Here is a 21,587-nt window from a genome sequence, read left to right as displayed (position 1 = left end):
GAGCTCTTCCCCGTGTTTTGGATTTTGTCCTCTTTCCTATTCCTTTTGAAACCACCCACCATCCCCCCCTTTTTCTTTAATAAACCTTTCTATAAAGACATTTTTGGCTTCCTTAGTACAATATATTTCTCTGAGATATTCCTTTGAATCTCTTCCCAATGTGCCAGACTGCTAGGATGCTACAAATTTTGCTATAAGGTATTTTTCAGGGTTTCCATCCTGTTACTTTGTTGTTTTGCTAGGACTGGAAAGGTACTTTCTCAGCAGATCAATCTAGATGTTCTCAGGAGGTAACTAACAGTGATTTAAATGGACTTAGACTGGAGTAACTCTGTTTAGGATTTCACTGTAAGTGGTGTCAACCGATTACCAGGTGCTTTCCAGGAAAACCTTGGTCTAAAGGAGTTCCCAGCAAGGAAAGTCACTTTCCCCCTCTTTCCTAACTGTAACAGGACCCAATGCAACTTACATCATTCTCCTCTCCTCTATTTTATCCTCACAACAACCCTGTGAGGTAGGTTAGGCTGTGTGGCTGGCCCAAGGTCCCCCAGCAAGCTTCCATGGTAGAGTGGGGGTTTGAACCTGAGTCTGCCGTTCCAACACCCAAAATGCCAAGCATCTTTTATGACAAAATTCGCAACCATCATATTTTAAAACACAGCCAAGAAAATTTGGTGGCCTGAACCGAGTTCCTGTTCTCTCAGTCCTCCCCTCCCGCATTAATAGGCAGAGAATAATGCTCCCCACCAAAGAAGGTTATTTGTTACTGAACCTACATTTGTATTCCACTTCTCTTCCAAAAAGTTCAGTGTGGCATACACTCTTCCCTCATTTTATCCTTACATTCCCACCCCTATAAAGGATAAGAAAGAGAATGGAAGAGGAAGAGAGACAGACTGGCTTTAGGTTAAGACAAGGTGAAGATGTGAACCCCGAGCTGTCCAGCTCTTGTCTTGACATCCAACCTCTGGCCCTCACTGCTTTAAAGGATTGCCAGGATTGTGAAATGTGGGTGAAATAGTGTAGAAACGTATTTACTGTTATATAGGAAAGAATATAATTGGTGCTGCAGTATCTCACTTGAGAGCACCAGGCACCAAAACAAAACTTGGGCTGGATAAAATGCTAAGGATTCTCTCAGCGGACAGTATCTCACTAACAGCAATATATGTTCTGGGATGTTCCATATTCAAGCAGCTTCCGTACCATATTGAATAAGGACTGAGAACCGGGAACGTACTTCAGCTTTGTGTATGACAAGGTACAGCTGGCACCCCTAACACAGTGTCTGAAGGGTGTTTCCTGGTGCCTGCAAAGCAAAGGACCAGCCCCAACTTTCCTGTACATCAGTGGAGCAGGAAGAGCTCCAGAAGAACCCAGTCATCACTTTTGGGTCTACCTGGAGAACCATCATAGGATGATGTTGGGCTTGAAACCTCCCAACCTTTTCTGATTGGCCCCAGCCCCCATGGCAGCCATTTTGTGGTTGGCCACGCTGACTACCTGATTTCAAAACTCTAGAGCACCCACGGGATCGACAGGACTCCTGAGGAACAAGATACAAAAGATTACTGTAATTTCAACAGTAGGAAGAGTTTCCCTGACTCATTTCTACTGATGTTTCAATTAGCCCCAATTCATGAGTGATTCTAGGGCAGCGGTCCAAACAATTGTCCAACTTGTTCTGGGAAGACAAGGAAGCCCGGCACTCATGTTTCTTGAGCCTTGTGCCATGTAGCAAAGTGCTTCTGAAATTGTGGAATGTTTAAACAGATTGTGATCTGGGCAGTGGACTAGAAGGTGAGCAGAGAATGAGGCTGGTCCCACACTAGGCCTATTCTCCACAATCAAATAGTTGCTGTTCTATCCAGAATTAGAACAGAGGATACACGTATTGGTAAATAATGCACCCCTGTTTTCTCATCTATGTGGTTTGTGCATTTGTGTGAGTCTGTGATGATCATAAAGACACTTCTTTTCAACATTGGAGGAGGTATACCTCTGTCTTTTTTTTTTTTTTAGTTTTAGTTGATTAGGGCGATTCATTCATATGATCGCCATAGGTTGGAGGTGACTTTATGGTGCATAACACACATATAGGATGATTAGTGCTATTATGCTATGAAAGCCTAGAACTCCTCCACTAGTGAATTATCTTTTCTCAAATGTCAAGTAGATCCAAAACCTTCTGGGTTGCCACACAACACAGTTCTGTGGGTGCCCCCTTCACCAGACCTCACATAGGGCTATTGCTTAATATTTCAAATGACAGTGATGTCACGATGGAATCGTAGCACTGTTTAAAAATATTTCATGCTAGGAAAACAGCGGGGGCGGGCGGGCTTCAGCCTCTCTCCCTGCATGCTGTGGTCCTGATCCAGCCTGGCTCCGTGTGTGCCTCAAAACTGAGTTCTGATACATTCGGAACGCTCAGAGCACATCTGATCATCGGGATCCTAACACTAATCTAACCTGCTTAATTTCCCTGCTAATAGTGAAATCCTAAGCAGAGGTACTCCAGTCTCAGCCCACTGAAATCAATGGGCTGAGATTGGAGTAACTCTGTTTAGGATTTCATTATTAGAGTGTCATCCTAAACAGAGTGAGACCCTTCTAAGCCCATTGACTTCAAAGTACTCAAGAAGTTGTAACTCTGTTTAGGACTGCATTTCTAGAATCCCTACTTTGCCCTACTGTGCCTTTACTCTGCCCTTGAACCTCTGCTAGTCAGGTGTAGTGTTGAGAGTACTGGACTAGGATCTGGGAGTCCCAGGTTCGAATCCCCCCTCTGCCATGGAAGCTCACTGGGTGACCTTGGGCCAGTCACACACACTCTCCGCCTAGCCCACCTCAGAGGGTTATTGTGAGGATAAAATGGAGGAGAGGACAATGAGGTAAGCTGCTTCAGGTCTCCATTGGGGAGAAAGTATAAACAGGGCTTTTTTTCAGCGGGGAACAGAGTTCCGGCATGTCTTGAAAATGGTCACCTGGCCGGTGGCCCCGCCCCCTGATCTCCAGACAGAGGGGAGTTCTCTCTACTGGACAGTTTTCAATCCAAATAGCTGAGGGCATCCCACAATAAACGACACCTTCTGGGTTTTTCCCCTCAAGCTATTCTGGCGATGAACTGGGACCAGGCCAAGTCTGTCCTGAAACAAAGACTGTTCGATATAGAGAGACAGACTGATCTGGCCAGATACCCGGCCTTTGGAGCTTCCGAGCTAACTAGATTTCGCCTAGCTCCCCCTGTTTATTTAACCTATATTGAGGACCACAAGCTCAGGAGAGCTTTTACGCTAGCTAGGGCTCAGCCCTTCCCTCGGCTGTACTAGAGGGCCGCTATAAGGGAGTCCTTATGGTGCAGAGGTAGGGTTGCCAGCTCCCTTTAGTCCCCCAGGAGGGGACTGGGAACCCGGCACTCACCCTCCGCGGCGATCGGTGTCCCTTCTTTCGTGCATGCATAGCGTGCGTTCCCAGCATGCTTGATGATGTCACTTCTGGGAAGTGACGTCATCACGCGGGTCAAACGGTTGGCCCGGTGTGTGCTCTAGCGCTTGCCGAAGGGTTGAATTGCCCCGGGGGCACGCCCCCCCCACTAACCAGGTAAGTGGGGTCAGAGGAGAGAAGGTGGGAACAGGGGATCCCCCATGGGCAGGGGATTGGCAGCCCTACGCAGAGGTTATGCCTGTGTGACGCAGGGGAAGTTGAAACCACAGAGCACATGTTTTTAAGGTGCCTCTGGTATCACTTTGCTTGCGCCAAATATATGTCACCCCTAATAAAGGCATGGCCAGGCCGGTCAGAATAAAACTGTATTACATACCTGTTATCTGATGAATCCCAGACTATTACTGCTCAGATAGCCAAATTTTGTGCCACTTGCTACACAACCAGAAAAGATGGTGTAAATGCTCTCACTTTTGCTAATGGATGAGGTTTTCCCAGTCTCTCCTTTAGGCATCTTAACACTTTTATATATATTACCTACTCTTTTATCTGTACATAGTTTATTGTATAATTTTTAGCTAGTTTTTATCTTTTGTAATCATCTGTTTTATCTTTTTTATGCTTTTCTGAATTTTAGAGGGATGTTATACTGGCGCCGTGCCATAATAATAAACATTACATTTACATTACTAATTTGAAGCAAACTCAATACATGAATAAGCTTGACACCCTTTCTTTATGTTTGCAGATAATACTCTTAAACCTTTACCTTCCCTGAACATTGGTGACCGGGGGCATTAACAGTCCTGATGGTTTCTCTTCTTCGGTTTCTCCGAAGCGCCTTTTCATTTCTTTCCACACCTGTTCCTCCACCCAGCAGTTTTGTTTCATGAATTTGCTCGCAAGCTCCAAAAATAAACTGGGTGTTTCTCAGTTTCATAACAGTGGCCTGCCACAGTTATTTCTTTCAAATAATTTACATCTTTTCTAGTTTATTCTGGTCTCTGTTCCAAAGAAATAATTAAAATTCCCATGCAAATGTATGGGGGAAACAATATCTTTAAAAAATGAACAGCTCCTGCTCTTTATTTCCCATTTTCTGTTTGATTTATTGTTTTCATCAGTAAGCTTGATTCTAAGAAATCTCAAAAGCATTCTTTTTTTCTGGGTCAACCTTTGAACAAGGCCATAAATCATGGTTCACATTATTTAGATATTCATACCCTGTTTTCATCCTCAGTTATGACCCACCAATATGGCTTCTAAAAGTTTTCTTCCCTCCGCCATTTTATCCTCACAACAACCTGTGAGGTAAGTTAGACGGGGAGAGACAGAGTGACCTGTGCAAGGGAGGCAGTTTTGTGTAGTGGTTAAGAGCAGCAGGACTCTAATATTTGATTGAGGGTTTGATTCCTCGCTCCTCCACTTGAAGCCAGCTGGGTGGCCTTGGGTCAGTCACAGCTTCTAGGAGCTCTCTCAGCCCCACCCACCTCACAGGGTGATGTTTGTTGTGGGGATAATAATGACATACTTTGTAAACCACTCTGAGTGGGCGTTAAGTTGTCCTGAAGGATGGTATATATATTGTTGTTATTAAGATAACGCAGTGAGTTTCCATGGCCAAGTGGGGATTTGAATCTGGCTCCCCCAGAACCAAGTGCGATATTATAAACCACAGGTCTCCAACCTAGTGCCGATGGGCACTGTTGTGCCTGCTGACACTTTTCTGGTGTCCACCAAGTGTTTTTAGAAAGTGGGTGGGGCTAGGTGGGGCTTTTGAAAAACATGGCTTCTGATTGGATATTGATTGGCTGTGCAGATTTTTAAAAGCATTGCTTTGGCAGAAACTGCTTCCACAGCACAAGGATCTCCGCCAGTTGACTGAAGGTCAGCTGTAGCAGCCATTTTGTGGCTGGCTTCGCCTCCTGCAGCAGCCATTTTGTGACAGCCATGTTGTTGCTGCACCCACCACACTGTGTCAGAATTCCAAATGTGCCCGCACTGCCGGCTCAAAAAGGTTGGTGGTGACCCCTTCTCTAAACACTGCACCAGACTAGCAGAAGCAGAGATTCCAGAGCAGATTAGAGGCAGAGTAGGACAAAGCAGAGATTCTAGAAGTGCAATCCTAAACAGAGTTACAGCTTCCCGAGTCCTTTGAAGTCAATGGGCTTAGAAGGGTCTAACTCTGTTTAGGAAAAAGTTGCCAGCTCTAGGTTGGGAAATTCCTGGAGATTTGAGGGGTGGAGCCTAGGAAGGGCATGGTTTGGGGAGTGGGGGGGGACCTCAGCAGGGTATAATGCCACAGAGTCCAAAACAGCCATTTTCTCCAGGCAAACTGATTTCTATAGCTTGGAGATCAGTTATAATTCCGGGAGACCTCCAGCCACCACCTGGAGGCTGGCAACCCCAGAGGATGATACTGTAACAGTGAAATCGTAAGTACAGGTACTCCAGTCTAAGCCCATTGAAATCAATGGGCTTAGACTGGAGTACTTCTGCTAATGATTTCACTGTTATCGGGGAAATTAAACAAGGTTAAACAGGCATGTTTCAACTTACACAGTTAGGTTGAGGGCACTTTACATCCATGTAGGACTGCAACCACATGGAGAAGTAAAAGGGGCTGTGTGGGGGATACAACTGCGCCCTGGTTTTGCCTTTAAGACCCGGATACAACTTTTCTTGGACGAAAGAGATGAGAGCAAACCCAACGTTACAGTTAGAGTGATGGGTTAGGAACTGGGAGACTGAAGTCTGAATCCCCACTTGGCCACAGACGCTCACTGGGTGTCCTTGGACCAGTCACACACTCTCTCAGCCTAACCTACTTCACAGGGTTGTTGTGAAGATAAAATGGAAGAGGGAGGATGTTGTAAGTTACTTTGAGTCTCCATTAGGGAGAAAAGGATGAGGTGGTAGGTAAGTGACCTCAGCCCGAGACCCTGGAGAGATGCTACCAGTCAGACTGGCCTGGATGGACCATGGCTCCGATTCAGTGGAAGGCAACTTCCTTGGCGCTCAAGTGGCTAAGCACTCAGCACAGAGAGGCCTTCACTCCACGGCCTAAAAGACGTTTTTCTCTGACTTTATCATCCATCCTGACCAAGCACTCGAAAGCATGTGCAGTGTGTTGTGTCATTTCTGTTGGTCTGAATAAAAGAATGTGGATTTCAGTTTGGGATTTAGCAGGAGTTTAGCAGGTGAAGCTGTTCTTGGTGTAAAGAATGATGAGGAGAGCATCACTGGGGGAATTTCTGTCTGTCAGGCCTCTGTAAAGGTGCAGGAAAAATGACCAAGTATGATAGATCAACGTCACAACCTGGAAAATGCAAAATAATCTGCCTATGACAATACCATCCTAAGCAGCGATGCCTTTTTAAAGCCCATTGAGTGCAGAAGATTTCGAAGGGGTAACTCTGCTTGGGATGGCAGCGTCATCGTGTAGTCGCAAGAATACACCCGACTAGGATTCTGAGTAGCTGTGCTTAAGGCAGCTCTCTTGGTACCTTGTCCAAGGGAGGAAAGGCAGCATGGTATAACCTTGGAAGCTAAGCTGGGTTGGTATGTGTCTTTAAATGCTTGGTGTGGTCAGGCACGGGACCACCATTGAGGCGGTGAGATGGGGGCCGCGGGAACTGTGGGGCCGGAGGGGGTGCCAGGGCGGAGGCACGCGCCACGGAGCTGGCGTGCCTGGCCCGCGCCACCGCCACCAGCCAGCCCTGCACCACCACCACTGCCGCCACTTGCCCCCAGGCGGGTGCAGCAGCCACGGGCCAGGGATGGCAGGCAGCCTGGGTGGCGTGCAGAGCGCGGGCAGCCTCCTCACGCCACCCCAGCCACCCGCTGGCCAATGTCCCTGGCTTTACTGCGTGATGATGTCATCACGCTATGATGTCATCATGCAGTCTGGGGGCGCTTGTGCGCACTGCACGCGCACTACGTGCACATGCATAGGAGGGTGGCCACAGGCGCCAGAAACCCTGGTGCCAGCAGTGGGTGTGGTACAGATGAAGAGTGGGGGTGAAAGAGAGGGATGAGTGAGTGAGATGATTGGTTGATGACTGAGGGTGGGCGGAGTGAACTGCAATTTTTAGTTACTGAATGGAGAGAAAAGATTCAGTCTAGGCAAAGCAGACTGTGTGGAAGCCTGAGGGGATTCTCATTCTACGTCAGTTAGGCAACCTGTGTGGAAGCCTGAGCGCTCTGTGTGTGTGTGTGTGTGTGTGTGTGTGTGTGTGTGTGTGAGAGAGAGAGAGAGAGAGAGAGAGAGAGAGAGAGAGAACTTTTATTCTACCTGAAGCAGCCAAACTGTGTATGCGCTTAAGAGAGAAAGTTTGTGTATATCTGTGTGACTGAGCCTATAAAGAGAAACTTTAAGAACTGATAACTATCTTTGAAACCATCAGACTTAATCAACAGCATGAAACCGATACACTTCTTGTAAAAATAAATGCTTATTTTGTTTGTTTTTTTATCCCAGAGTATCTATTATTCCTATATCCCATTCCTATCCTCAGGGCCACATTGACCCCCAAAGGAGCCTGACACTTGGGTACATTATTAAAGGGGAAATTTAAATTATTTTGGAATATAATTCCTGGTGGCAGCAATCTACCCAAAGGGTGTAAGAAGTGGGTTAAAGGCAAAATCTAATTGAAAAAGAAAGGGGGTTGGTCGTAACAGATGGGGTCCACCAAGGAACACTCTGTAGAGGAAGGCACCTCTGCTTCTCACTTGCCTTGAGGGCCTCTTGCTGGGGTCGTCATTAGCCGGTATAGCACCTACGTACATACCTTAGCCAATGTTGAGATACAGTCTAGCGTGTTTGCAGTGTTATAACTTCATCATTCTTGGTATATAGTTCAATTTCATTTCCAGCTGTTATCATGCAGGCATTGGTGGCCATTTTGTATCAACACTAAGTAATGACATGTTGTTGTTTCCATGATTGGTCCAGATGAATGTATATATTTGATTAATTTTATTTCACTTAGTATTTATTACTAAGTGAATGAAGAGACTCCCAGATTAAGCACTACAGGGAAAAAAATGTAAGACCAGTCATGTTTGTCCCAACAAAATGACTTAAAGCGATTACAAAATGTAATAGTTTTAAAGGATGCTAGTTTGTGAAGCAACTTTTTTTTTAAAATATATATATATATGTTTTTAAAAGTGGGAGGGGGGAATAGCAGGGCTGTGGGGGGGGGGTCATCACCTCACAGCCCTATAAAACAATAAGGCTGCCAGTGCAGCAAGCTTCTATAGTGTCACACGCAACTTGAAATCAAGGTAGGCGAGGAAGCTGCACCTTTGTCATCCACAGCCATGGCATGTGGAGTAATATTGCTCTACCTCTTGCAGAGCTCCATCTGCACTGGTTGACTGATGGTGCAGTCCTAAAAATTACTCTAGTCTAAGCCCATTGAAGACTGGAATAAGTCTGCATAGGATTGCACTGTAAAACGGGGGTAGAATCCGGATTTTATTTATTTATTGTCTGCCTTTTCACCAAGACTTAGCTAGAGTATTGTGTTCAGTTTTGGGCACCACAATTTCAGAAGGATATAGGCAAGCTGGAACGTGTCCAGAGGAGGACAACAAAGATGGTGAGGGGTCTGGAGACCAAGTCATATGAGGAAAGGTTGAAGGAGCTAGGAATGTTTAGTCTGGAGAGGAGACGACTGAGAGGCGATATGATAACTATCTTCAAGTACTTGAAGGGCTGTCATATAAAGGAAGGCATGAAGTTGTTTTCTATTGCCCCCGAAGCTTGGACCAGAACCAATGGGTTGAAATTAAAGCAAAAGAGTTTCTGGCTAAACAGGCTGAGATCAGTATAGTCAATATCAAGGACATTTCCATCAACAATGCCATAAGGTAAATAAATGCCATTTCCCAAAGACGGAGCATGACAAAGACTCCAATTCGGAGCTAAAGTCACGCGGGCGCGGAGCAGCAGCAACTCCAGGGCGGGCAGCAGGCAACGCAGCCCCGCCCGTTAGGGTCAGACTGGCAGCACACGTGATACCGACAGCCGCCGCAGCACCAGCCCCCTCCTTTCCGGAGTGGGAGGAGCCTTCTCTAGCCACGCCCCCTGACGCTCGCCGGAAGAGGTGGCCGAGCGGGGGCGCGAATGGAGAAGCGGCCCCTTCCGCTCCCGGCGTGCGGTTCCGCCGTTGCCATGGTGCCGGTGCTTCCCGGCCTGTACTTGGGCTGCGGCCTGCCTGGCGCCGAGGAGGTCGGGCGGGGCGGCGTGACGGCGCTGCTGTCGGTGGACTCGGAGCCGCCCGGCGCTGCCGCCGAAGCCGCGCTGGAGGCGGTGCTGCACGTGCCGCTGCTGGACGAGCCCCGCAGCGACCTGCTGAGCCGCCTGGACGACTGCGCCGCCTTCGTCGGCCGCGCGCGGGAGCGGGGCGGGGCCGTGCTGGTGCGATGGTGAGCGCGGCGCGGGCGCGGGCGGCCTCTCCCCTCGGAGCCGGGGCGGCCGCGTCTTCGGGGGTCACAGGCCGAGGCTCTTACGTGGCGTGTCGGTGGGGTGAATGCACTAGCAAGGCCTGGGCCTCTCGAGGAGGCTTGGCGTGGGCCTCTGAACAAGGCCGGCTGAAAACGGGCGGGAGGGGAGCGCTTCCTAATGCTTATGCGGTGGAGAGCGCCCTCAGGTCACGGCTGACTTCTGGCGACCCCTGGCGGCGTTTTCAGGCAAGAGGCTAACAGAGGAGGTTCGCCATTGCCTGCCTCTGCAGCCCCGGTCTTGGAGGCCGACCATCCAATAACTAGGCAAGGCCGACCCTGCTTAGCTTCTGAGATCTGGCAAGATCAGGCTCCCCTGGGCTATCCTGGTCAGGGCTAATATGTATTTAAAGAGCATGTATGCTCTTGCTCTACAGACTTCAAGGTGGCTTACAAAAAGGATACACTGACATTACCGTATTTACTCCAAAGGAAGACGGCCCCCTTAAAATGTTATGCACGCAAAATAATAATGGTCAAAACTCTAACGAGACAATATAAGATGATCCCCTTTTTTATGATAAAACTACTTTTGCATTTAAGTAAATACAAAGAAGGGGGTCATCTTATATTCACATACGTTAGAGTTATGTCCATTGATGTATGGATGTGAAAGCTGGATGGTGAAGAATGCTGACAGGAAAAACATTTGAAATATGGTGGCTGGAGGAGAGTTTTGCAGATACCATGGATGTCCAAAAAGACAAATAAGTGGGTTCTAGATCACATCAAGCCTGAATTCTCCCTAGAAGCTAAAATGACAAAACTGAGCTATCCTACTTTGGTCACACATTATGATAAGATAAGAGTGTCTGGAAAAGGCAATAATGCTAGGAAAAGAGGAAGGCAGCAGGAAAAGAGGAAGACCCAACACGAGATGACTTGACTCAATAAAAGAAGCCATGTCCTCCAGTTGGCAGGATCTGAGCCAGTCTGTTAATAATAGGATGTTTTGGAGGTCTTTCCTTCAGAGGGTTGCCATAGGTCGGAGGCAGCTTGACAGCTCATCATACACACAAATACTGTAAAAACAGCTGTGGAAGCATGTTCAGTATTAAAGCAAACCAGGGGCATGAAACAGCATAGAGCAACATTCAATAACTTTGATAACCATAATACAGTTTTCAGGCTAGAATCAGATTGTTTAAAAAAAGCTGGAGGGTAGGGACTGTCGCCAGCCAACCTTTCCTTTGTCACAGCCAGCAATGCCGACGACTTTCAAAACTGTGTTAAGAGGAAGGTATGAGAAATCTTAACTCCACACACCCATCCAATCTACTGGGAATATCCTAAATGTTACTTTAGAGTACAATTTCCTTGTATTGCATGATGATATACTTGCATTTTTGTATGCTGCGCAGTAGTTTAACAGACTCAAAATTTTCATCCTTTCCTAACTGTTGTTGAATTTCCACCCATCTGGTTAACTTGCTGATTACTCCCTGGCTTCATGGTGTTATGATTTAGCATACAATGAAGGTAGGGCTATTAAGTGATAATGGTTTCTTAACCAATTGATTAATCAACTAGTATAAACAGTTCTGATTTTTTAAAAAATGTAATTCTAATGGGTAGAGAACGTATTTTTTCTTTCCCCATCATTTTGATAGTCCTGTTTCTCACTGATCCTGTGGGGACCAGACATTCGGGGGAAGGACCTTGTTTTCATGCCCTGCTTATCAGCTATTACAAACACAGTTGGACTAGGGGGACCTGTGGTCCCATTCAGCAGGTCTTTTATATTCTTACTTTTGTATGCAAAGCACCTGGTGATTCTTGGTTTGAAGAAACCTCTGTCAGTATAGAAACATAATTCTCCTGTGGAGCTCCTGCTTATTTGGCTGAGGCTTGCAAAGAGAGTTAGATGGCCTACAGGGTATGTATGACAGAAGAGTTCTTCTGATACCAAATATACATTCCATCACTTCTGAAGGGCATCTTGATGTATATCATCATGGCTTCCTTCAGAACACACTTGAAGAGCTGTGCAGGAAAGATTTCACCCTCCTGACTCTCGCATGTTTTAAAGGAAAAAGATGTGACTGGTAATGCTTCTCGTACTGGTGACTTTTGTGTTCTGCTATCCAATCCTGTCTACAACTACATTGTAAAAAAATAGGTCTCTACCTTAAAGAGAAAACAAAATGCAAAGAGAAATCTTTGTGATTGCGTTATAATGGTTATCTCCTTGTCTTTCAGTCATTCTGGGGTCAGCCGAAGTGTTGCTGTTGTTACTGCTTATTTAATGAAAGCAAATCATCTCCCTTTTGAAGAGGCGTATGCCTTTGTCCGGGCCCTCAGACCAGAAGCCAAGTATGTTTTTTCCTTTGGAAATATTTGTTTCCATTCTTCATGAGGCTCAAGTGTTCATCTTTTGTGAGTGAAAGCTTTTGTTTTTGTTTAATTCCAGAATGAATGAAGGTTTTGAGTGGCAACTGAAACTCTATGAAAAAATGGGCTGTGAAGTTGATGTAACCAGTTCCATTTACAAACAATATTGTTTGCAGAAGGTTACAGAGAAATACCCAGGTAAGCGTGAGGAAGAATTTTCCTGGATCCTGAAACTTTCAGCTTGTTTGTAATGAAAATTACTCTCTGTAGAGAACAATGGACTTCAAACACCCGAGTATCCAAAAGGTTAAAAGTGCTAAAAGCCCAAATAATGTTATGTTTAATTGATATAACACAAGAAGATTTTATTTAGTTTTAAAAGGCCCAAAGGAGCCACCAAAATGAGCTTATAAAGGTCTTAAAGATGGAAAAATCTACTTAGAACTTTCCCATTTAAAAACATTTACTTGTAAAAATATATTTCTGTGCCCTGGACTGGTTTAAATCATTTCTCATGGAATGGACTCAAAGGGTTGCCATTGGAGATGAGCTATCTCCAGAATGGGAACTATCTTGTGGGGTTCCAGAGGGCGCAATCTTATCTCCCATGTTATTCAACCTCTACATAAAACCTTTAGGAGAACTCATTTGCAGCTATGGAGTTGGGTGTCATCAATATGCGGACGACACCCAACTCTATATCTTGCTATCCAGGTCCCAACAGGATGGAGTAGAAATCTTAGATCGCTGCCTGACAGTTGTGGTGAAATGGCTGAAAAATAACAAATTGAAATTAAACTCAGACAAGACCAAAGTGATGCTTGTTGGGAAGTCAGATATTCTGAAAGACAGTGTACTCCCCACTTTCGATGGAGATCGTCTGACCCTTGCAGACTCGGTTAAGAGCCTAGGGGTTATACTGGATCCAGCATTATTACTAGAAAAACAAGTTAAGGCAGCGGCAGAAAACGCTTTCTACAACCTCACTCTAGCCTGGAAGATGGCTTCTTATCTTGACACGGCTGACCTGGCCACTTGGATCCATGCTATGGTAACATCAAGGCTTGACTATTGTAATGCACTATACATAGTTCTTCCATCTAAGTTAACTAGGGGGCTCCAATTGGTGCAAAATGCTGCAGCTCGACTGTTAGCAGGTGCAAGCAGGAGCATGAACATCACTCCCATCCTGCAGTCACTCCATTGGCTACCTATCAGCTACCGTGCTCAATTCAAGATACTGGTTATTACATACAAAGCTCTTCATGGCCTTGGCCCAACATACCTATGGGTTCCGCCTCCCTCCCCATGTCCCTCCACAGCAGCTTCGCTCATCCGAACAGGGGCTCTTGCAGGTGCCAGCCTGCACATGGGCAAAATCAACTGCAGCCCATACACAGGCCTTCTCTGTGGTGGCCCCTACCCAATGGAACAGCCTGCCTGAGGAGGTCAGGAGAGCTCCCATGCTCTTGGCTTTCCGCAAACAATGCAAAACTGAATAATTCAAAAAGGCTTTTTTACTCAGGAAGGCGGTATTGTCGGGAAGGGGTCTTGGATGTTTCACTAATAGGAGGGCGATATTGTAGGGAGGGGGGGGTTCGGATGTTTCGCCAATGAGTTGGGAACCATGGGCTCCACCATTATGTTGCTTTACGTATTTATTATCTGTTGCTTTGAATATGTACTCGTATATGCTGCTTGTGCTTCATGTTGTCTAATGTCAATCCTATTCTGTTCTGTTTGAGCAATCCTTCAATTGGATCCATGCTAATGCTATGTCTCTAAACTTTTACTCATCTACCCTATGACATTGTTTATGGAAATGTCCTTGACACTGTATGGAAATGCCTATCCTTGTCATTGCTACTGATTGTACTGATCTCACACTATGTAATCAGTTTTGAGTCTCAGTAAGAAAGAAGGAGTATAAATGACATAAATACAAATAAATAAATAAATAAGACTGTCATTCCTATCATAACCTGAAAGGAGATTAAAATATGACATTCTTAGGAACAATTTGGAAAAGGGATATGAATTTCATTATAGTTCTCCATGTTGGGACTAAATTACTTGAACTGTTGATTTTGCAATGTTCTGCCAGGTACGAGTCCAACTGGAAGTAGCATTAAACAAAAATAACGACAACAATAAAAACACCAGCATTCAATTTATATACCGCTCTGCAGGACAACTTAACGCCCACTCAGAGCGGTTTACAAAGTATGTTGTTATTATCCCCACAACAATCACCCAGTGAGGTAGATGGGGCTGAGAGAGCTCTGGGAGAGCTGTGACTGACCCAAGGTTGCCCAGCTGGATTCAAGTGGAGGAGTGGGGAATCAAACCTGGTTCTCCAGATTAGAGTCCTGCTGTTCTTAACTGCTACACCAAACTAGGTAAAGAACAGCATTTGTTATCAAAGTATACATTTAATTATTTCCTTGGATATTTGTATTCCATTTTTTCCCAACTGGAGCCCATTTTATCCTCACAACGACAACCAACCCTATAAGGTAAGTTAAAATGTGTGTGACTGGCCCAAAGCCATGCAGTGAGCTTACATGGCATAACAGGGATTTGAACTTGAGGCTTTTCCCCAAGGATATGAAATGCTGGATACTAATACCACGAGAGAGCGATCTGAATGCCTGAGGGACTGTGTGTTGAGAATTTCGAGGGCTGTCCCATGAAGGCCATGTGCAGTTTCTGTCCTCTTCTGCCTTCTCTGCTGGTTGGAGGAAAGCCTTCATGATTCTCTGTGTGCAGAGCTCTCCAGTCATGGGGCTACCCTCTTGTGGTGAACAGAACATAGGCTCTAAGACAGTGAGGAGGCAGTGGTTATTCCCCCGGGCTCTGCCTTCTATCCTGTGTGTGATTGTGTTGGCTGTATTGGAGTGCTGCTCTCTAGAAGGAGGTAAAATCAATGTCCTGAATTTTGCCTTAGCTGTAAAAATGTCCCATTTTCAGAAATTAATAGTAATCAGGGTGTCTTGTCTTTATATATACCAAACTTCAGCTTTTTAGCTAGGGTTAATTATTTTGGATCTCGCCAAGTGCTGTCTGTTGCAGTCTTCTGCTAGTAGGTGAAGACTTCTGTTTTGCTTGGCATTCCCTCCGTGACCCTGCCGTCATTTCTAATGTTTAGTTATTGTTTTCATGCTTTTCTATTTTTTAGCTCGGATTTTAATTGTTTTAATGATTTTTTAAAATAATTGTTTTGGTTTAAATCATTTGAAATGTAATATGTATGCTTTAATCTGTTAGTTGTCTTCATTGCCCTCACAAGGGCAGAAAGATGGGGTGTAAATTTTACATGTGCAAACGGCATTCTTGTTTTTTGGTGACTCATTTTCTAATAGTTGGGGTGTCTTAAATATTTGCATACCAATTTTAGCTTTTTATGATGCTCGCAATTCCAATACTCCCCCCTCCGGAAATAGATTGGAGAAGCTCAGAGCTTTTTTTTATTCAGCTACTTTGCACAGTGCCTCCATCTGATTCCCCTCCCTGCATCTTGCAGCTCAGTTATGCATCTTGGGACTCACACGCTGATCCGCAGAGATGTATGTGGTTTGGTCCTGATGCAGAAATATGGGTAACATTCATTTTTTGCATAGCTTGAACCCGTCTTTAACCACCCAGTCAGAGAAGTCTCAGATGTAATTGGTTTGGAATTCTCTTGGTTTAGAGAAGTTGCACTAAAGAGAAAAAATGGCTAAGCTTTCCGGGATCTGAGATTAATAATGGTGTTTTCTTAGCTTTTAAATTTAAAAAAGCCTGTAAGGCGCTATGCGTCTCTTTGCTACTTTTGCAACAAGATTACTACAGCTGCCCCCCCCCCCCCACACACTTTGTAATTCTTTGTTCCTACTCAGGAAATCCTCTGTGTTCGAGGAGGCCCTTTTTGCACTCTTTCAGCAAACCTTCTGGGGGTGAGATGGTACGATTTGACCCTAACAAGTCTCAAGGGAGTATGCTGCTTTTCATAGTTTTTCTGTAAGAGGATCCATAGTTAGTAGTTAAGCAAATCCAGGTGCTAGTTTTAAAAAAAGAACATCTGTTTACTTGTTTCTATTATCTATTTGAATATATCTTGGGATTTTTTTTAATGTGCTGGGATTTTCTAATAGCTTCTCATCCAGTTGGCTTTTGTGGCTATTTCACATTGCCCGCACTCTCCCCTTGCCACAATTCATTCAGTTGTTCTAAACGATCCAGTCTTGCATCCCAGTGTTTTCTATATTATCCTCCCAACTTAGAATGAGTCTGTGGGAATTTTTTTGCATTTGAATGCAGCTGCAATGTTTCATGAAGCTTGTCTACATATTCATACATTCAAACGTGCTTCCTCTTCTCAGAGCTACGCAACCTGCCACGAGATGTCTTTGCAGTTGACCCAAGCACTATACCTCAGGCTCCAAGTTATGAAGCTCTGTATAAGTGCAGGAAGTGCAGGTATGGCCCTCCATAAACCTACAGTTAAATTAGTTTCTTACTCTAGTTGCTGATTTCTGTCTGATATTGAGGAGATCCAGTCTTGTGACTAGAGTATTCTGGCGTGGCACATTTTATACATTAATGTCGTCAGCATGGGCCAGGTCAGGCTGGATTAGAACTGTTAGCACTTCTTAATAGTTTTTTCCTGCCCCAGAATAGAAATAAAATCTGTATGGTCAGTAAAAAAGGACATTATTTTTTTAAAAAAATTCCAGATTGGGTAAGATTGAGTGATGGTTAAGGTAAAGGTAGTTCCTTGTGCAAGCATCGAGTCGTGAGTGAATACTATTTTTCCTGAAGATGTTATCCTGACATCACTATGGGAATTTGCTTCCCTGCCTCATGTTACCCACTAGGGTGCTGATAAGCAGCTCATTTTGTGCATGTTCGGAAGTGCTTTGCTTCTGGATTAATTTAGTGTTGCACACAGGTCTGCGGTTGGTAAATGCTTTGGGGCTATATCCTGAATCCCTGGGAAAGTTAAAGGGAGCTGCAGTGGGGCCCGTTAGATCAGCAATAGCGGCAAAAAGGCTGGAAGTTGCTATATTTTCCATCTATTTATTTGACAGTATGAGAGTCCATTATGCAGGAATCAGGATGGAATCGAGAGAACTTTGAACTTACATATAGAAATGTTTTATTGCTGTCAGACTTCTTGGTGGCGTATTTTTTATACCTTACAGAGTTTTTCAAAGGAACAAAATATACTATAAGTGTGGTATATCTTTGCATTCCCCTCTCTCCTGTTTTTTCTCATTTTTTTCTTTTTATGTTGTGTGTTTTGACATATATAAGCAGCGAATGTTATGGATATTGTGTGTACATGTATAAAATGTATTAATAGAAGAACATGTAAAAGAACAAACTTCCAATCACCTGTAACTACCATATGCCATTCATGCTGAATGTCTCTTCAATTTCTCTGTTGCTTTATTCCTGGAGGAAAGGCGTCTGCTCTTTCGGAGTTCAAGCATCCTGGCACACATGGAAGGCAAGGGGCCGGCTGCTTTTGCACACAAGAGACTTCCAGACCCTACCTCTTTTCAGCATGGTAGTCAGTCTGTTTGCAGTTCTTATTTTGTAGAGCCTGTACAGTGGATGGAGCCAGCCCTGCTAGGAGTGCTGGAAGGGCAGGTGAGGGGAGCAGTTGCAGAGGTGATGTTTCAAGGCAGTCGGGGTTTTGAAGACTGAATAGTAAATAGGGGTGGGCTTCATTGCTTTTCTTCCCGTGGAAAGGATCCAGTTTAAGAGTATTTCATTCAACTACTGCAGGGGGGTCAAAGGTTAGCCTGTGGATCTCAGATAACAGGACTCTCCCTTCACCTCCTGGCTTGTCATGGCTGTTTTGTTGCAGACTGAGATGCATTGAGGAATCCTTGCTTTGTGGCAGGCTTGACTCTGTACAGAGCTAAGTTTTCTGAGAAAGCCAGATAGGCTATCTCAGGGGGCGGAAGGCGAGCTGTCCCTGGCTCAGCTCTGTCTCTGTGGTGGAGTTGAAGCCACTCCTCCAGAGTGCTGTACTGGCCTTCTTTTCAAGCCTTTAGGGCCAAGCTACAAGTGACAAATGACACTTGAACGGCAAGTGAACAGACTCGTGCATTCCTCCCTGTTCACTTGCGCTCCACTCGATCGCATAGTGATCAAGTGGAGTGCAAGTGAACAGGGAGGAATACACGAGTCTGTTCACTTGCCGTTCAAGTGTCGTTCGTCACTTGTAGCTTGGCCCTTAGACATCATGGGTGGTCACAGTGCAGATGGGCAAGTTGTTAAACATTTAGGAGGCTGTTGCCTGTCTGTGAGCACCTATGCCTTTGGTTCAGCTGCAGTGAAGTCACAGAATATTCATAACCATTGCAGCTGCGTATGACACAGTGCTCACAAACAGTGCAGCTTGTTTGAGAGAAGGGAAAGGTCATTTGGGCTGGGGGGAAAAATCAGAGCAGCTGTTGACAGGAAGTGTGAAGGGAAGCAGTGGTCTGTGTCTCTGGTGCAGAGGCTAAAGAATGGGTTGGCTTTGTGGAGAGGACCCATGAAGAGAAAGGGAGGTCTGTGATACTGAGCTGAGGGACACACCTAGGGAATGAGGGGCTTGAGAAAGGGGGGGGGCAGGGTTGCTGGAGGTGGAGAAGCCTTGCATGGTGTAGGAACAGGAGAGGGTTATGCTTTTGCACAAAACGAAGGGGCTGAAAGCCGAGCAAGGACAGGGCAAAGTCCTGGCTGGCTGAAGAGAATGGAGCTGAGGAGCTGGATCGCAGCAAACCATGGGCAGGGCCTCTTGATAAAGGTGATTCTGTGATGCCCACAATATGGGAGCCCTAACGGCTGATGTGCAAAGGATGGCAGGTTCCATGACGAGCTGAAATAATGGGGATAATCTTTGGCTCCGGATCTCCAGTTTTAATGGATTTTGTTATGGAGTTTCTGTGCCTGTGAGTAGAGATGAGTGAAGAACATTTTGCATGTGCCTCATGTACAGTTGTGTTCTTTTGCAGCTTCTGTGCCCCAAATGTTCTTCAAAGTTGGGCTCCTTCCACTGGCATGGTGAACAGTGTTCCTGTGGCCACTGGGTCACCCCCGCCTTCCAGATTCACAAGAGTCGTGTGGACGAAGTGAGAGGGCTTCCCGTGACCAGTCTGCAGACTGCAAGATGAATTTGGAATGTGCCATTCAGCCTGGCCAGCACATGGACTATTTACAGAACGGCTTAATTCAATCAGTGATCTCGGCCATGGCCATACAGCCCAGAAAATCTACAACAACTAACGTTCTCCAGCCATGAAAGCCTTCAACGATATATAGTGATCTCTTTGCTTTAAAGGAAACTTTTTTCCCCTCCAGCTTTGCGGCAAAGGGCAAATCCAGCAAAACAACTTGTATTTTGGAACATTGCCCCGAAGTGGGTTCGCCTTTAAGATCTAATTTGTTTGGATTTTGTCAAGAAATCTTATTAAAGATGTCAATATTGCAAGGGTTTTTACAAATAAATAAATGGTTTGGTTTGTATTTAAGTTGCCATTAAGGAAAGGTGATTCATAGAATCATAGAGTTGGAAGGGGCCATACAGACCATCTAGTCCAACCCCCTTTCAGAAAACCTGACTCAGTGTACTAAAATTCAGCCTTCCACTATGGGTTCATATCCATTCCAAAGAGGATTGGGTGTATGTAGGTACAGAAGCTGGAAAAAACTGTGCTTCTGATGATGGTGACATTATCATTATTAGGTAAATATGGGAGAGAATTGCAACTGGGAAGATGTAAGAAAAACTAGGTTCAGAAATCTGTTGTACTGATTTTTGAGAACTGGTGTAGGGTACTGTGATGTGCATTGGAGGGGCTCCTGGAAACCTGTACTGCACTGATCATCAGATCTCGGAAGCTAAGCAGGGTTGGCCCTGGTTAGTACTTGGATTGTCAGGCTGTGGATGGCAGGATACGGCAGACAGATCCCTGGACCATTGCAGCAAGACACGGGTTCTTGGTTAAATGGCTTTTATTCAGAAATCAGATCATTTCCATATATATGTCCATAGAACTACTCAGAAGCAAGGTAAGCGGAGGACATCTTGATGGGACCTCCCAGAGCAGTGTCCCTGTTTTCTGGGTGGGTCATTGTCATCTGGTCATAAGATATGTTGTAATACTCTTCTGCCAAACGCTGCATCAGCGGAGTTGTAAGTGTTCATCTTACAGTGTTTAACAAAGGTAGATACAGATGACCAAGCAACTGCCTTGCAAATCTCTTTAACTGTAGCATGTCTGGCAAATGCTGTGCTGCTGCAGCACTTCATATTGAGTAGTAATCCAGAGGAGAGACTGTATCTCTGTGGATGGACACAGCATGCCTCTGATGAAGTCAAGTCTGATGTGGAAATAAACCGTCTTTTCAGGAATCACTGGACTTGTTTCATTTTGTTTGGACATGCATGCTGAGGCAAATTAGATTACTAGTATTGATTCAGCAACTTATGTATCAGGCCTGCTTGGAGGAAAGTGATGGCAAGTGTCAGCAGGGCTCACTTCGAGGGGGAACGTGCAGGAACGCAGTTCCCCAAAGCGGTCACGTCAGGTGCCCCCGCCCATCTAACTCTCGGCCATTTTGGGCTCGTTTCAGCCTGGATTGGGGCCGAAACGGCCCGGATCGGGCCTCTGATGGGTAGTGGATCATTCTCCCACTGCCAGATCCTGACCATTTTGGGCCTAATTTCGACCCTGAGTGGCCAGGATATGTGAGGTCAGGGGGTGCAACATATGCAAATCAGTTATGCTAATAAACCACTTCTGGTGCTGGCAAGGGGCATGACATGTGCTAATGAGATGCTAATGAATTCCTCCAGCTGTTTTTCTACAAAATGACCAATCCCCACCCTTTGAATGCTGTGTGTCTTATATTGTTCCACAGTAAATTTTCTACCTGGTAAGCGGGTGTGTAGGCTTTCTTTCTTTCACTCTCTGTATAAAGTACCGTTGAGTTATGATGACCCCACAAGGCTTTCAAACAGAGGTGCTTTGCCATTGCCTGACTTTGCTTAGCAATACTGGACTTCCTTGGGAGTCTCTTGGGAGCCATGTCTGAGCCCGATCCGTGCCAATTTTAATGATCCTTTTGTTCTGAACCAATGTATCCTGCTGTAACTTGTCATTTTACCAATGCCATAACTATTTCTTTCACAGGTGTTTATCTAATGAACTGCCGCAGCTTCCAGTGTTTCTGACCTCGCATGCTACTCCCTCTCAAGACTTTGCTATGTCTTGTTTTCTAGTGACTCAACTTGATATTACAAATATGTGAAATGT

At 45.3% G+C, this 21,587-nt stretch overlaps 1 protein-coding gene across 3 annotated transcripts; it reads left to right on the top strand.

Annotated features, from left to right (window-relative positions):
• Positions 1 to 9,594: 9,594 nt before the first annotated feature.
• DUSP12 (dual specificity phosphatase 12) lies at positions 9,595 to 20,686 on the top strand. 3 transcript variants are annotated; one of them, XR_008598613.1, is made up of 7 exons: positions 9,595 to 9,885; positions 12,160 to 12,273; positions 12,371 to 12,489; positions 16,170 to 16,234; positions 16,653 to 16,749; positions 17,739 to 17,925; positions 19,284 to 19,368. XR_008598613.1 is itself a non-coding variant. In XM_055003015.1 (6 exons), the coding sequence occupies exons 1-6, from the start codon at positions 9,632 to 9,634 to the stop codon at positions 19,440 to 19,442; spliced, it is 930 nt and encodes a 309-aa protein (XP_054858990.1). In that variant the 5' UTR covers positions 9,595 to 9,631; the 3' UTR covers positions 19,443 to 20,686. The 3 variants fall into 3 exon arrangements, 2 of the variants coding, with proteins under 2 accessions (XP_054858990.1, XP_054858991.1); XM_055003015.1 differs by lacking the exon at positions 16,170 to 16,234 and having other exon boundaries at positions 19,284 to 20,686; XM_055003016.1 differs by lacking the exon at positions 19,284 to 19,368 and having other exon boundaries at positions 17,734 to 17,925.
• The last annotated feature ends 901 nt before the right edge of the window (positions 20,687 to 21,587 follow it).

This window comes from Eublepharis macularius, chromosome 18 (assembly GCF_028583425.1).
Source record: "Eublepharis macularius isolate TG4126 chromosome 18, MPM_Emac_v1.0, whole genome shotgun sequence".
In the NCBI taxonomy this organism is placed as follows: domain Eukaryota; kingdom Metazoa; phylum Chordata; class Lepidosauria; order Squamata; family Eublepharidae; genus Eublepharis; species Eublepharis macularius.
This window is presented reverse-complemented; position numbering and strand designations above follow the sequence as displayed.

What these genes read in the sequence shown, in the direction of transcription:
- DUSP12 (XM_055003015.1), top strand. Translation starts at nt 9,632, where the DNA reads ATGGTGCCGGTGCTTCCCGGCCTGTACTTGGGCTGCGGCCTGCCTGGC. An exon ending in GGGGCCGTGCTGGTGCGATG is followed by an intron (nt 9,886 to 12,159) that starts GTGAGCGCGGCG and finishes CTTGTCTTTCAG; the next exon opens with TCATTCTGGGGTCAGCCGAA. An exon ending in TAGGAGTGCTGGAAGGGCAG is followed by an intron (nt 17,926 to 19,283) that starts GTGAGGGGAGCA and finishes GTTCTTTTGCAG; the next exon opens with CTTCTGTGCCCCAAATGTTC.